This window comes from Condylostylus longicornis, unplaced genomic scaffold, assembly GCF_029603195.1.
Source record: "Condylostylus longicornis isolate FDR11 unplaced genomic scaffold, ASM2960319v2 ptg000016l, whole genome shotgun sequence".
Classification (NCBI taxonomy): Eukaryota; Metazoa; Arthropoda; class Insecta; order Diptera; family Dolichopodidae; genus Condylostylus; species Condylostylus longicornis.
In genome coordinates this window covers 565,968-583,784 of record NW_026577985.1, presented here as the reverse complement: position 1 = coordinate 583,784, position 17,817 = coordinate 565,968, and the positions used below count along the sequence as shown (strand labels likewise).

Below are 17,817 nucleotides of genomic sequence, written 5' to 3'. Positions count from 1 at the left end.
AAGTTTAGGTGGTGTCCTAAACTAACAAACTTTGTTTTGTAAAATAATTAGAATATCTGAAAGATTACAAGTAGAACATTTGGGTCGAAGGTTCTATCAAGATGGCCGAATGTAGTAATATTCATATGAGTTTATTATAGCTAAATGTAATTATATAATATTGTACTGAAAAGTATTCATATTCAATGTAATCAAAAATGTCACCTAAAAGAGTATCGAAGTCGAGATTGAAAAAGAACGAGATGCAAGAATTTAATAAAAGAAGAGAAGAAAAGATTATTCAGAAAGTGATCGTAAAGCAGAAAGGATGTGTTTTACGAGTATTTTAAAAAATGAAATACTATACTCGTACAACCTACCTATTGTATACACAATGCGGTCGGAAAAAAGTAAAAACGAAAACTTTAATAAAATAATGAATTTCTTGTATAATGAATTGGATTAAATAAAGTTGTATCAAAAAAGTAAAGATACATTTTTCCTTTTAATAAGTGAAAGCACTACCTTTGAAAGCAATCGACCAGCTATTTAAATGTAGTTTATATAAAGCATAGGGTAGTATAATGTACATATCAAATTATTGCATCCCGGATTGAGCAAAAAAAAGTTGAAAGAAATATTAACATAATTAAGGTTGAATTCATTAGTTACATAAGTGAGTTACTATAAATAATTATATTTTTTGATGGTGTGATAATTTTTGTTAACTTTTAGCATGTATATAAATTTGGAAAAAATAAAAAATATCGACGATTCAAAAAAAATGTATTTCATGTAATTGCGTTTGCAGAATTTAAATGTTTGACTTCGATGCAATCAATAATCACAAAATGGCATTTTTAGGATTTAAAGGGATATTGTCCCTCACTTTTACAGAGAGATAGGTAAAAATTTTCTTCAACGGGTGTAAATTACTAGTAAAGGTCTGTGTACAAAATTTCAGCTTTGTATCTTAAAGATTGTGTAGAGTTTTTGGAAAGAGACACACGGACTGGTAGGCTAATAAGAACTTTTTACAATTTTCTTTTTTTTCATAAAGCCTTAAAAATGTTAAATATCATTATAAAAGGATTATAAATTTTTTGAATGTACAAAACTTAAATTGAATCTTTTTATCATTGTTGTCGGACAAATTGCAAAGGTCGTCTTCTTTTTGTAATTTTATCGGTGCGCTTACTTGATTGTTTGTTATTAAAACCGCTAAAAACGACACAATCATTGCGGTTTTGTTATATTTTTTTTGTTGTTTAGTTTGGATTTTTTTTTTTGTTATGACTTTTGTTGATAGTTTTGTTGCTAAACTTTTGTGCAACTTTGCTTTTGCTGTTTTGCTAGTTCATTCATAGGCTCCTAACGTATATATCGTGTATGTATATACATTTGTATACATTTCCCCATTACGTAAAGGAAGTTCCTTCAAGTATTAGAAATAGATTGGGTCAGATATACTTTATTGTTATTTCTTTTGCATTTTTTTTCTTCTGCTAAAACTAAATTTATTTTATTGTAATTTTCATTTTTTATTTCTAGAATGACACAATGCGAATCATTTTTATGTATTCGAAAAGTGAACCATGGCATGGTGCAGTTAAAGCAGGAAGTTTACCAAATCCATTAGAAGCATTCAAAGAATCTCGGTCGTTATATTTAACGCAAAAATTTCAACCACGACCACTTCAAGATGATCGAGTGCGGATGCTAGAGTTACGTAATGAAGATGTTGAATTACCAAGTGGTGACGATACATTATACTGGTGTAAAATGTTCAAATTAGATGATATTAAAGGGAAACATCACTTGATACGGGTAAGAAAAAAAGAGAAAATCAGAAAAATTAAATGAAAAAGTTTAAATTTCTTCTTCAATTTTATTTGGAACAAAATAAAAGATTATAACGAAATATATAATTATTAGTACATAACTAGAGAAAACTTTATGGATATAGAAAGGATAAAATTATAAAACAGTTTTATTTGGAAAAATGAGTGAAGTCTTTAGTTTTTCTGTTTTTATACCCAGCACTTCGTGAAGGGTATATTAACTTTGGTATAGAGTTTGTAACTACTTGAAAGAGTCATCTGCGGTATGGACATATATGTATATATTCTTGCTCAGCGTGAAATTCTGCATTGACTTAGACATGTCCGTCCGTCCGTCCGTCCAGCCGTCCGTCCCTCCGCCGATCGCACGATAACTCAAAAACGAATAATGCAATCGACACAAAACTTTCACAAAATTTTTCTTTTTGTGCCAAGGACGAACCCTATTGTAATTGAACTAATTCGAACAACGGGTTCGGGTAACTGCCATACAACTCAAAGAGTTTATTTTAAATATTTCAAAAGCTAATAAAGGTATAACTATAAAATTTTGTATACATGTGTCCAATTATATTCTGCACGTGTTCTAAAATGTATATCTATAGACAATGGCAATACTAATGTATATCTATAGACAATAGCACTAAATAACTGAAATTCATTTGCGTTATTCGAGATCTTATAGAGCAATAATTTTTTAAGGTTTAACATATATTAATAATTAATGAAATGTATATAATACGTTGAATCGCAAAAATTTTCAAGGGATAGCTGCACCGGTTCTGCTGGCTGCCATACAACTCCAAAAGCAAATTTTTTATATACGGCAAAATAATAAAGTCAGATTAATGAAACTTGGTAGTCATGTGTCCAATTATAGGTCAGATATATTTCTGAAGTTTTAGTGGAATTGCTTTACTGGTTCGGGTACCTGTCATACAACTCCAGAAGCTAATTTTAAATATTTGGAAAAATAATAAAGTCAGATTCATGAAACTTGGCAGTCGTGTGTCCAATTATAGGTCAGACATATTTCTGAAGTTTTGGTTGAATTGCTTGACAGGTTCGAGTAGCTCCCATACAAATCTAAAAGCTTATTTTAAATATTTGGAAAAATAATAAAGTCAGATTCATGAAACTTGGAAGTTGTGTGCCCAATTATAGGTCAGAGATATCCGTGAAGCTTCTATAGAATGGTTTCACAGGTTTGAGTAATTGCTATACAACAACGAAAGGTGCAGGGTATAATTCAATCGGTTTATACCGACTGAAACATTTTTACTTGTTTTTATTTATATTATGAAAGACTTTACAAAATAAATGAAAAATGCTTGAGATTTATTCATTAGATCATTGATTCAATTCCCATTCCTCTAAAATAAAATTGAATTTAAAATTTTAAAATCATTTTTTATCTTACGACAAAAAAAAATAAATAGCTATTCTGTGGTTTTAAACTTTTTCTCTATAATATTTATCTTTAATCTAGAGACTTTTGTAATAAAGAGCAACACTATTAAGTTAGATAGTTAATTGTAGAAGTATATAGCATTCCTTTGATAAGCAATAATAAGTAACCAGATGGAATGAAAAATTTTTAAATTTTCAACGAATTTTCAAATACGACATTAAAGTAATGAAAAGAAAATATTAGTTGAAAATTATAAATTCTTTTTAAAGAAAAAATTAAATAGGTATATTGAAAGAATCTAAATACTTTCACTTCTTTGCCCTTTTCACTCGTATGTGACAGTGGAGGTGACAGAACTAATTCACTCTACAACTCTTATGTCATATTGGAGGTGACAATACTGATTTACTTCTCTACAATTCGCATGTTATACTGGAGGTAGCAATACTAATGTATATCTATAGACAATAGCACTAAATAACTGAAATTCATTTGCATTATTCGGATCTTATAGAGCAATAATTTTTTAAGTTTTAACATTATAATTAATGAAATATAATATATTATTATATAATATGTTGAATCGCACCACTGTAAATTTCTTTATTTCATTTAGATAAAAAAAATTACAAGCAACAACCTTGAAAATAAATCGAGTGCAAAGGCTTTAAATTTTATATTTTCGTACAGACTTTCCTTTCGTTCTGGCCAAATTTTAGAATTTTATAATATTCGGAAAATATTTGCAAGATAAAGCTATTGTGGCTGATATTATCATTTTTTTAGGCATGCGTGTAAAAAGATTTATTGCTTAGTTTATTGCTTTTTGATTACATAATTTGTTTGATTATTCCCTTTATTAAATTAGATTTATAGTTTAAGAGTGAGGTAGATACATATAGGGACGAATGGTTCATATATGCAAGGTATGCATTTGCAAGGGTGACAAAAAGCAGGGGGCCATTAAAAACTTTAAAAAACCATAAATTTAAAACAAAATAATTTTAATACAAATTTAATTTAATTTACAGCGAAATCAACTGGGTAAAATGTACTTACATACAAACATAATATTTTATTCCTAATAATATAAAAAATGTGCATGAAAAAAAACGGTCACTAAGTATTGATCTTCATATATTTTCCTTTCGCACCATACAATGAAATGTTCATAGAATGAAAATTATTCACACATTTTCTTACTCTACACTACTCTTTTATTTTTATTTATTGTACGAATACACAAAATATATTTTTTCAATGATATGAATCATCAGAATTGCAATTATTAATTTTTCCTTTTACATACATACTAGAATAAATTCGTATATTATGCCTATAAACAGAAAATATACAGCTGTACACATTCAATCCTACATATCCATAAGTGAAATCGTGTCATATATTTATTAATATACATAGAAGCAAGTTATACGCAAAAAATAAAAATATTCAAAAATATACATGCACACATAATTTATATTGTTTAATATGAATAAGATCAACACTCATGCGTACTCATATAATTACTCATAAAGCAAGATTTTTATTTTACTGAGATTGCTCCCTATCAACACTCGCTCGTACACATATAATTACATCACAAAGCAAAATTTTTATTATGCTTAGTGATCCTCCTGGCTACACTCGTTCGTACAAATTATATTTAAATTGTTTCATATATGCAAAATTTTATTTATGCTTAGTTGTCGCCCACTCACCAAACAAACAAACACATTATTATAATGTATTACTTTTTCTGTATACTATTGCATTAGTAAAAAACAAGAACAAAAAAAAAAAGAGAGAGAAGAATGAGAATAGAAAGAAATTAGAAAAGAGAATGAGAGCGATATTCTTAAATGATGGAAAGCATAGCTTGATATTGAGATTGTGTATACCAATATTTTATTTGTTTAACAAAAAATTTTGAATGAATTTTAAAATTAAATGATCGTTATGAATTTCTACTACATGTTTTGCTTTCGTTTTTGAAAAAAACTGTTATCAATCACAGAATTAAATATTAATTGGAAATATCTACTACTTAGATTGAATTGGAAAAATGTTGTTTAATAATCAAGCGAATGTTAAGAATTTTATGTTGAATTGATCTTGTGTAAATCATCCAAAAAATAAAAGTAAAATGAAATGGCGCAATAATTTGTTTCATACATTTAACTCCAAAATTAAAAATGCATTTATTTTAATAAAATCTAAAAAATTTAATGAACAGTATAAAAGCTTGTACCAATGTACATAAAAAGGTTAGTTTTCAAGTCATAAATTTTAGGACGAAACTTTGATTTTCTTTAAATTTTTGAATGCAAGTCGAAACTGTTTTTATATGCTGCTTCATTTCTCAGGCGATTTGTGAAATAAAAAGCCAAATTTTATTCGTAAATTTAAAATTACGAATAAAATTTCGTTACGTAAAATCATTTAAGTATATAAGTAAATAAATTTTTTAAAAAAAGTTCATTTGATATAATTTTCATAAAACCTTTTACAATAAGTTTCACCTACGTCAAGAAGTAAATTTTTTGGTTGTTAAAATCAAAAAATCAAGTTTAAATAATTTATATAAATCTGATCATAACTTCATAAAAAAATATACAGTTAAATAAATTACCTTGTTTTTGAATTTATAAAACAAAATATTGAAAGTTTAGTTCCAGACTTTAATTCTATAATTAGTTCTGCATTGAGCAAAATAAGGTTACAAGAAAATGCTTTATGATGCATAATGTGCAATGCCTATTAAATTTTGTTCACAGTAATAAAATAGGTGAAACGGTGAAAGGGGGGGCGCACTTTTTAGGAACCGCTTAGGGCGACGAATACATCAGAACCGCGCCTGGTAACATATATTTATTAAAAAAAACAAACCTAACAGATTTACTTTATTCATTAATATTAAAAACATTATTACCTTATTACAATTATTCACACAAAATTTAGTAAAATTAACGAAAAGTTTTAATGACATAGAGTTAACTGAAAATAAAGTAAAAATTTTCAATTTTAATTTTCTTTGCCTTTAGTAGTTTCCAGTTTCAAAATATTTTTCAATTTCTAATGAAACCGATAATACGAAAATTAAATGTTTTATAAGAATTATTTACACTTAAGTTATTTACATATTTATTTTTTTAATCAGCGTTCATGTATACAATTATGTGAAATTCTTTTTCAGAGTATAAAAGCTTATGTATGTATATCGCTACCAGCAAGGCAAAACATCTTAAGTCGACTTAAGATGTTTTGTTTTGTCAGACGTTTTTGAACTTTTGAATACTAGATCTATATTTTGCTCTGACTGCGGTGTCTCAAGCCCCCTCCGTTTCCATTTTATGGACCTGGTAAAAACACCTTAAGTCCATATTGTTCAATTCAAAGGCAAAACATCTATGTCGGACTTAAGATGTGATGCCTTTTTTACTTTTGGATATTTTTTTGATTATACGTACTAAAAAGGCAAATAATATTAAGTCGACATGAGATGTTATGCCTTTTGCAAAACTGTGAAATTTTACTTTCCTAAGTCAACTTATCATGAAATTCACTTGTAAAAACATTAATAATACACCATTTGGCAAAAAGGCAAATCATCTACTTAAAAGGCAAAACATCTACTTAAGATGTTTTGCCTTTTCACATTTTGGACATTCAATTGTCTTAGGTCGACTTAAGATCTTTTGCCTTGTGCAGTTTTCGGAATTTCATGGAATATGTTAGTGACTTAAGATAATATTATCACGTTACAGTTCATATCTTATGTGAACTTGGTGTCATTTTTCTGATATTAAATTGATTTATATAGACTTATTATTGTCATAGAATTGATTAAAAATATTTTAACAGATATAAATATATTACGATTTCTTTTGTGTTTTCCTCTTCAAAGTTTTTTGTAGGTATCAAAAATTACTTTAATCTAAAAATACAATTAGTTCATTATACAGCTAGTAAACTAACGTATTAGTTTAAACAATAGTTTACTACATTGGCAAATAAAGAAAAATATTGTTGAGAACTGAAAGTTTCTTGTTAAAACAATACTGTTAAAATAAAACTTAGATAGTAAATAATTTGCTTTTGAACATTTAAAATTTCCATGCATTTCTTAAGGAAGAGGTAAGTTCGTTATTCACACAAAGTATCTTCAAATTAAAACAAAAAAACCCTAGGGTCGTAAGTGTTAAAAACCAGGCACATCTAGATTGGTTTATACAGGTATCCCTTGTACAACGCGGTACTTATGTAACGCGTTTTCAATATAACGCGGTTTAAAAAAAAAAGGTTTCAGTACAACGCGAAATTTGGACTTTTATAACGCGAAGTAGAAAAACCATCGAAAGATCACAAGGTTCCACAGCTCGTTTTTTATCCAAGAACGAAAACTATGTTGAAGAAATATCTTCTGATGATGTTATTACACGCCCACAAGTCTCACAACTTTCACGAAATAGGATGTTTGAAGACAGCGAAACAGATTAATTATAATGGAGTTTGTTAATAAACTTTTAGTTTTTTTCAGTTTGTTTTATTATTTTTATTTTTATGGTTTTAGTTTTATAACAAAATCTGAATTTTAGTTTTGAGTTTAAATATATGTTGTTTCTTATTAAATATGTATTTTATTTTGTAAAAAATCTTATTGGAACATAACTTTCAAATTTATATGAAAACTAAGTCTTATATAACGCGAATCACATAACCCGGAATTTCCCTGGAAAGTAACTATCGCGTTATACAAAGGATACCTGTATTTCATGCAACAATTTTCTAATACTTGAGTAACTGTTTGTGTTCTTAATACTGAAATAGGTAATTTGTTTACATAAATTATTTAAAATATAATCATTTAATCATCACTCCGTAGTTACATATGCAAAATCAGGGAATTTCACATTCTCGCCTTCTAACAAGCATTAATAGGTTTTATTTTTTGGAAGTTTAGACTGGCAATTTATTAAAATAAACTAAAATTTATTCATTTTTCACTATTGTTTGTTTGAATATGTATGTAGACTCTATATACAAACGGACAACAAAATTTAATTCAATATCTTTTAAGACAACGTTTACAAAACTAAGTAGGTATAAAAAAAACAAAAGAAAGTATAATAAAATGCTAATGCGAATATATGAATGTATGCTGATTCTTATACGCAAGTTTAATGCGTATTGTAATGTACATGCATATGCAAGTAATACACCACGAACGTTGAAGTATACACAATGATTCAAGCACTTACAACATATCATTTAAGTTATACACAATTTTGTTAGGTATATACGAACCTTTAACTATTTACATAAGTTTGAATAAAACTTGGTTTAAAATTCTTGAAAATTTCAAAAAATATAAGATACGATGTATATTTTTTTATTTAAATAAAGAAAAAAAAACTTAATGTACATTACTTTTTATTAAAAATATTAAACATTTTCTTAGTATAAAGTATGAGACAAAATTTGTAATAAAAGTATGGAAATTGCTGGTAAAATCATCTTTAGTCTTAAAAAAAATCAAAAATGCAAAGTAAAAACATCTTAAATCGACTTAAGAATTCAAAAAATTACAAAACAAAAAAGGAAAAAACATCTTAAGTCACGTAAAAACATCTTAAGTCAAAAAAATTTCAACAACCAATTTTGACATAACATCTTAAATTCTTAAATCTTTAATTCAACGAAAACCAGTAAAGCTAAGGAAACGGTTCCTTAACCCAGAAAAGCAGTCTTCCATTTACTTTCATTACGTGTATTCAGAACTTCTCTAACCCTGATAGAATTGACGCAGCATTGAATTGAACCTTCTTTTCGCCATTCTGAAAAGTAAGCCAAAACGACTTTAGATGTTTTGTCTTGCTGGTAGCGATGAATGTATCTTTCATTTCTAAGAGAACAAATTTAATCAAAGATTATTGTTCTAAGTGATTTGGTGTTACCTCTTTTTAAAAATTAGTAATCAACAATAACATTATGTATATTAATGAAATTATTATGTAAAACTTTTTTTTACTACTTTAAATTTCCCATAAAAAGTTATTAATTTTTAGCTCTTTTACAAAAAAAATTTTATAGAAAATTACTTTTTAGTTTCACTCTGTCCGTCTGTTTCTGTGTCTGTTTACAAAACGTCTACACCTACATCCTTGAAGATAGAAAGGTGAAATTTAATACGTACATAGATTTTTACTAGAAATTTATTTTCGTAGAAAATTTTTAGCTGTCTTCCTCTTATAAAAGTTATAGTCTCCTAAAACCCTTAAAATTCCATTTTTCAACTATTTATTGCAGCGAAACAATAAAATTTTTTTAATTTTTTTTTAAACGCAGTTTGCAACCAAAATGGTTGTTGCCATATTCTACCACAGCCTACAATAGTTAAATTTTAACGTAAAACAACAAAATTGCCGTTAAAATTTACTGTTATTCTTATTGAAAATTTTCTTCTAGACGATAATAATATGTACGAGCCTGAAATTTTAACAGCTTTTAGATATTAATAATTTTATTGCAAGAAATTTTTTTCTAAATCGATATAATTATTTTTCAACTGATATGTTAATGCTTCTTCCATTTTTTCTTCCCGTTATAAAAATATGCTGTTTTATATTGTAGCACTTTTCCCTTCAACAAGTGAAAATACTGCTTTTAAATACAGTCTATGTATATCCACCACACTATTAAAATTATTTTCATTCATAAACGAATCTATTTCTGCATATATTAAGGATGAACGATTTATGCAGTCTTTGAAATAAAGAAAAAATTAATATAAAGTGGGGTTAACATAATGCTCGATTTTAAGGGTTAATTGTGTGAGTTCAGAAAAATAATTATATTTTTTAATGTCATGAAATTTACCGTTAGCTTTTTGCGTTTACAGAAATTTGAAAAAACTTGCGGTATCGGAAATATAAGGTGTCAAAAATTCAAATTTTACAAATTTCAAGGGACGATAACTTGAGAGGGGGTGGAAATGGAAAAAAAATTTCTTCTAACAAAATTAACTATTTGTTAATTTCTAAAAGCTCCTAAAATTTCAAGCTTCTACAGGCTGGGGTCTAGAAGAAAAACGACATCAAAAATTTGGAAAAAAAGGACTTTAGATAACGGTAAATTTGAACGGGTGTATCTTCACTTTTTTTCAAAAAAATTTTGGAAAAGTACTAAAAAAAGAGTTTATTATTTGCTTGAATGAAAAGATTCGATTCTCTTCTGTAATTTGAGATACTTCTTTAAACCTTTTTTATGCTATTATTTAGCAGTTTAAATATATGTCTATATAATTTTAAATTTTTTCTCAAAATAGAAAAGGAGGTATTTTATAAATATGTATATGGAATGAAAGCAACCCTTTATTTTATCTAAAAAAATTTAATATATTTTCACATCAAATTCGAAAACCAGTAAGACTTCCTTTAAATTTTAAGTACGGTAGAAAGCTTTTAGTAAACATATTTACATAAAATAAATTTTCATGAAAATAGGTTCAGCCCAACTTGGAAATAGACGTACGCACAAACAGGCCGACGGCTAATTAAACAGACCAACATATTTCTAAAAGTAGTTCATTTACGCTTCTTTATTATGTAGGTGTACCATTCTATCAAAACGTCGACAGCAGAAATATTTTGGTGCCATTACATAACGTTCCTTATTGTATGCAAAGCGGTCTTTAAAAAAGGAACTTCAGAGAATCAACAAAAGAATTCATATTAAAATTTCAAGCCGTTTTTTTTTCTATTTTTATTCTATGTACGTAATACGTTACATATTACATAAATTTCAAAATTGTGTCCTTTTTCCTTTGTAAGTACATTAATCTTAGCAAGTTCTTCTCTTCATATATCAAGAAAAAAACAGAACAGAAAAAAAAATAAAGCAAATATTGGAGGAGAAAAGGTAATAAAATATATCACCTGGTCAATTTACATAATAAAGAAAATTTGCCAAAAACGAAAAGCAGAAAAAAAAATAAAATTAAAATAGAATACGATAAAGAAAATTAAGTACATAAAATATTTTATTCAAAATCCCCATTCTTTTTTCTTATTGTAGTTTTCTTTTCTTTTTTTTTCGTAAATCTTTTAATGGTATATTTTATTTTGAAAGGATCTTTTTAAAGTTATTTAGATTGCTTTCTTCTGTTCACGTTTTACTCATCTTGTAGTTACTTTTCTTAGTTATTATCCTAGTTATATTTATATTTGATTAGGGTAGTTGTATATTTTTTAAAATAATTTTGAATTTAAAATAAAATAATTCCGAAAATAAGAAAGAAACACAATTTTTCTTTAATAGATACATACGTTAGCTATGTTACAGAAGCAGAAAAGGTAGATTCTTATTAGGTACCTATACCCTTTTTTATAAATTTATTTTCACTTATATTTTTATCAGGAAAAATTTTGAAATCGGTAAAAGTACGTTCTTAAGAAAAGAGATTTTTTTTTTTAATTTTTATAAATTTTTTTGCATATTTTTATACAATTTAAGGAATAGGACCTTGTTATCATTTTGCAAATATACATACTATAATATGCGAATAAGAATAGTCTTTTTTTTTCTATAGATTCTTTAATTTTTTATTGGAAGTTTTATTATTTTTATAGAGAAGAAGGGAAGTTAGAGTTGAAGAAAAGAAGTAAAAAGTTAACAAAGCCATTGAAGTAAAATTGAAAAATTAAAATTTTAAGAATTCTATGGTAGTTTAATTTTACCTATCTTTCATACTTTTTAACGTTATATCCTTTAAGCTCATATAAGTTTTCTAAATATTGTTAAATTATTTTCTTTTAATTCATTTGTTTTATATGTTGAAGATTATATCTTTTTAGAATTAAAAAGATATAATTTATATATATATTTTATATTACTTAAGTAAGTAATATAAAAGATAAAAGTATAATCTTGAATACTAAAGTAAATTCAAATTTTTTCTTTGTTTTTAACTTTTTTTTTAATTTAATTGGGATTGCAACAATTATTTTGGAAATTCTCATCATGTAATGTTGTAGTATGAGCCAGTTATTGATTCAGCAAATAGTTTACAGTATTTACAACATATAATGCTATATGAATGCCTGGGTAGTTCTACGGATTTAGAACAAATGGCAAGAGAACAAGGTAGACAATGTTATAAACCATATGCGTTACCATTAGCGTGTAATGCTATTGTGGCAGCATGGTCAAGAGGATCTGAGGTAAGTGTCACTATATTGATTTTTATATATACATTCTATACAAAATTAATGCCATTCATTTTAAAATATTTATTTTATTCTACATAATTGAATTTTTAATTTAAGTTTTTTTTTAAATTTACTAAATTTCGTGTTATATATTTTAAAAGCTTTAAGTTCTTACTTACACTTTATTTGTAGCATTATTTATAAAAATTAAAACAATTACATATATTGAACTTAACATTTGTTAAAAGTTCAATATTCTGCTTGTTAACTCTGAATAACTAAAATGCAATACAAACCTAATGATTTCAATATTGTTTGCGTGATTTTAATTACAGAAGCTATTATAATTGTATAATTGTAAGTTTTTTTTCTAAAGATTTTTAGTCTTTACAAGCTTTTATTGAAATTTATTGCGATTTTAATACCTGAGATAATTCAAATCTGTAAATTTGAAAGACGTAACGTAAAAAATAAAATATTCCATTTTTATTTGTAAGGAAATATTTTGCGTTTCTAAAAAAAAAAATTTTTTAATTAAAATTAAAATCTCCAAAAATTCTTAAATACCTACTGAATAAAATCTAAACAGCTTTAAAATTTTATTATTCTTTATTCTAATATTAAATTCCGAAACAGAAAAATGTAATAATATAAAAAGGATAATACTTTTGAAAATTACGTTGTAAATAAAGAAAATTTATATTAAAATTTCTATATTATGATCATGTGAATTTAATATGTATGCTTTCAAAATTAAAAAAGAAAAAAAAACAATAAAAACGAGCATAGACATTTTAAATGCATGAGGAGGAGGATTTCCATTAATAATGAAAACAAAAACATTTTTTTTTCTTTTGTTAAACTTAAGACTTATTTTTCTATTTTTTAAACTCAAGCTCTCCTCATTACATAATTCTTTTATATCCTGTCTGTGAAGCAGTAAGGATAATAATATCCTGATGCTTATTTCTTATTTTGTAAAAATATCTTTTACATTAATTTTTTATTAAAGTGGGCAACTTTAAATTTGTTGCTATCAATAATGTTCTCATAATAATCTTTTAATAAAAGATTAATTGCCACACAAATAAATCAAACAAAATAAAAAATTGTTAAGCCGATAACTGTCTCTCAATCTAAGCCAGATCTTCAAATTATCTGAGCAGTATAAAAACTATGAATAGTTGGATTGAGTCGTTTCATGTGAGCATCATGAAAGTAAGATCATGTGAGCGCCATTTTCTAATTTTAAAATTAATGTTAAACGTATGTGTTGTTTAACTGTAGCAAGGCAGCATTTTTTTTACTGTCAATATCTCACTGAAAAGTAGTCCTTGATTAGTAGTAAAGATTGATATTATTTAATTTTCCAATGCTACCAAACTTAAAGTGTAAATCGAAAAGAATTTCCAAATTTTTATGAAAACCAAAAATTATTTGAACATTTCACATTCAAATTAAAAAAAAATCAAATCGATTGGTAAATTCGCTAAAAAGATGCGTTTAAAAAAATGAAGTCAATTACAAATCTTTTTGTAATTCTGTGACTCAGAGAATTTTTCTAAATGGAAAGGTTTACTAGATTACAGGAAAAAAACTTTAATAAGCAAATTAAAAAAAAAATCTGATGTAGTCAGCACATAACCAACAAGAGTGGTCTAGTTAAGTGAAAGTATTACAGAATATTATAAAAATGCCTGTTAAAAGCTTCTTTCCAATTTTTATGGGCATTAGTAAGCTTATAGTTTACATGCCTAGAAAAATATTTGGCTCTAAGTAGAGTTTTGCTTTGTGCTAACATAATTCCATGAAATACTCGCCAGTTAGTTTTGGTATCAACCAGAACTCAAATATCAAATTTCAAGAAATTCCATCGATTCGTTCCGTAGATATGGTAAAAAATGTAAAATCGGCCCTCCGATCAGTTTTCGAGCACTGATCTTTCCAAAAAATTTACAGATTCATTCTTTTAATATGAAGAATTTAAATTTATGAAGTTAAAATTAAATTTAATGAAATCGGTTGATTATTTCTCTTTATATACTCAAAAATGTATATTTGGCTCGTAGTAAACGTCCTGTTGCTGACGCCTGATTTCTTTCAAAAGTTAGGAAGTTTGCGGTCGGTCGAATGAAACTTACATACGAAATTTCAAGTAAGTATGTTGAATATTTTTTTAAAATGTTAAAAAATGTGGAGCAGGTCCGCTAAAAAGTGCAGTTCCTGAGGCCTGATATATCCCAAAAGTTGATCAATTCGTGTTATAATCGAAATAAACTTACTAAAATTTTATGAAAAAAGGTTCAGCCTAACCTGAGATACACGTATGCACACACAGACCGACAAGCCGACAGACGGACAAGTTGCTAAAAATAGTTAATTATCTCCCTATCATGGAAAAGTGCGTTCCCATACAAAGCGCGATATGCAAAATTTGTTGGCATCACATAACCTACCTTATTCACAATACGGTCGGTAAAAAATAAGACACCAAAATTGGAATACTTCGGAACATAAAAACTTACCATTGTTTTTGTAAATTTGTTACTCCGGAATAGTTACTTTGGAAAATAATTGCAGCTTACCATCATTTTTTGATAGATATGTATGGCATTGTTTTTTTCATTTTTCATCTAACTAACGTTTAGATATAATTTTAAGTTTGATTACGAATTAGGATGACTCATACTGACAGTCATATTCCTAGGTAAAATTTCCGTAATTAAAAAAATATAATATTTTAAAATGTGAATAATAGTTCAGTTGCCCCGTCGTTAGTTCAGATTAATTTTTTAATTTATTTGCTTTTGTTAGTTAGTAGGTTTTCCCTTTTACAAACTCTTTGGCGGTTATTGTTTCAAAGGATTGTCCATAAAGGGTGAAATGCAGAATTTTTTAAAAATAATCTTTGTTTTTTAATAAAAAGTAACGGAAACTCATTACACATTAATTACACAATATCTCAAACATGCATGAGGACTTAAAAGTTGTTTTTGTTTTTTTTTATGCTTTTATATTTATTAATTTTATGAATGAGAGAGACAAAAATCTTTTATGCAAATTCCATTTTCTCCAATGGCACTCAGGCTTCTCTTAAATATACAATTATAATTTGCCTACCTATTTAAATTTTTTTGTTTTATTCTGTGAATTCTTCTGTGAATTTTTGGTTCATTACTTTATACAAAATAATAAAAAACTTCTACAGTTAAAATAACAACGAGCCCGAATGCAAAAATATAAAATATAACACAAATTTAATAAAGTAGCACATATAAATATAAGTGTGCATATATTTTACATTAAAAATAATTGTGTATGTACATTAAAAGCCCATTCAATACGTACATTTATATTAGAAAAAAAAATAATAAAATTTTCATTCTTTTGCTTTTAGGGTTTCACATTTCCGGACGAAGCAGGATATCCAATAGAGACCAGAGTTGTTAAATATTTTCTTATGGAAACACACTATTACAATCCAAAACCAGATTTTGCACAATTACATTCAAGGCAAATGGCTGATAATTCAGGATTACGGATTTATTTTACACATTCACTTAGGCTGCATGATGCGGGTGTCTTGTCAATAGGTAAGATAACAAATGTTAAATTGTTTGCCTTCTTCAATTATCATTATTTTTAAACAATCTTATGTATTGTGTAAATATTTTGTCGATTATCGAAATATTATGATACGCCTTTACAGCCTGATTTTATTTCAATTTGTTGAAACAGAAAAGAATGTTTTAAAAACATTCAGAAATGTTTACAAACCTCAAGCATTTTCTATTTTAAAAAATGAATAAATTTTTTATTCATTTGGAAAAATTTATTTTAACATAAATTCATTATAATTATTTATTTATGTTTTAATAATGATTTATTAATCTTCATCAACAAATTTTGATCCTTTAAACTTAATGTCCTTAATTTTTTTTAAATAAACTCATAAACTTTAATTTCATTTATACTTGTATCACCTTTACTTTCGGGTACTTTATTTTACACTTTCATAATATAAAAGTTTTCGTTGATTTTCTTCGTATTTAAAACCGTTAATTTTATTTAACTCCTGATTTATTTACGTTCAACGATATACAAAAGAGAATTTGGTTAAAAAATTACTAAAAATTGCTGAAAAAAGAACATTCCAGTAGCTATAGAGAATCAAGAAAAATTTTTTTTTCTTTTACTCGACTCGAAAAATTCATTTTTAGTTTAATGAACTTCGTTTCCACCTTACCCTATTAATTTTAAGCAGAACAATTTTCATGTCAGATTAAAATAAAATTTTCTTTCATCATCCATCTCTTTCTTTTCTTTTCCTCTTTTTTCTGGTAAACTTGAAAGAGCAAAATGTAAAAACAGAAATTAATTTTTTTTGTTTTTTTTTTTAATATTTTAAAACTGTAATTGGAATTTTTTCATGATATTCTTTTATCCTTGATATTATCCTTGAAAATACTTATTTTTGTTTAAATTTAAACGTCATCGAAGTTATATTTTTTTTTTTAAAATAGAAAAAAAGAAATAATTTTGTTTTTTGTTCCTTTCTTTCATTTATCATTTTTTGATTTTCCTCCATACTCCGTGTTCAGTTTTTCTAAGTAATGATTATTTGATTTATTTTTTAAAGTTGCTTTTTCTTTTGAAAATTAAAGGAATGGATCCAAACTGGAGACACATAATACCACCCGGTCAAAAACATGTAGTTTCTGAGGGACATTGTATTGAAGATTGTACAGGATATGCATTTCCACGTGAAGGTATTAACATATTTGCGGTTATGATGCAAACCCATCAAATTGGCAGGGAAATTAAATTAAAACAGGTGAGCACTAATGTCATTAATAATGCAATTCATAAAAAGGAAACAGTGGAAAAAGAATAAAATAAAGTTGGATCAAACCAATGGTTTGTATTGTAGCACTTTTCCCTTCAACAATTAGTGAAAATACTGCTTTTAAATACAGTCTACCTACCACATTATCAAAATTATGTTTATTCATAAATGAGACTATTTTTAGGATTAGGCAAAAATTAATATAAAGAGAGGTTAACACAATTCTCAATTTTAAGGATTAATTGCATCAGTTAGGAAAAATAATTAAATTTTTTTTAATGTCATGGAATTTACCGTTAGCTTTTTGTGTTTATAGAAATTTGAAAAAGCTTGCGGTTTCGGAAATATAAGGCGTCAAAAATTAAAATTTTACAAATTTCAAGATTCGATAACTTGAGAGGGGGTTGAGAAGGTAAAAAAGAATTCTTCTAACGAAATAAATTATTTATTGGTGTCTAAAAACTCCTAAATTTGGAAAAAACGGATTTTGGATAACGGTAAATTTGAACGGCCATTTTGTTTTTCTAAAGT

The 17,817-nt window shown here is 26.4% G+C and overlaps 1 protein-coding gene across 1 annotated transcript in view; it reads left to right on the top strand.

Annotated features, from left to right (window-relative positions):
- The window catches only part of LOC129605869 (MOXD1 homolog 2), a gene marked incomplete at its 5' end in the record, with an annotated part of 211,271 nt that overhangs the window by 53,266 nt on the left and 140,188 nt on the right, over positions 1–17,817 (top strand). The window contains 4 exons of the mRNA XM_055515864.1: positions 1,531–1,806; positions 12,267–12,452; positions 15,838–16,033; positions 17,105–17,274. Of these exons, the coding sequence (XP_055371839.1) occupies positions 1,531–1,806; positions 12,267–12,452; positions 15,838–16,033; positions 17,105–17,274 (828 nt within the window). The remainder of the gene's footprint in view (positions 1–1,530; positions 1,807–12,266; positions 12,453–15,837; positions 16,034–17,104; positions 17,275–17,817) is intronic.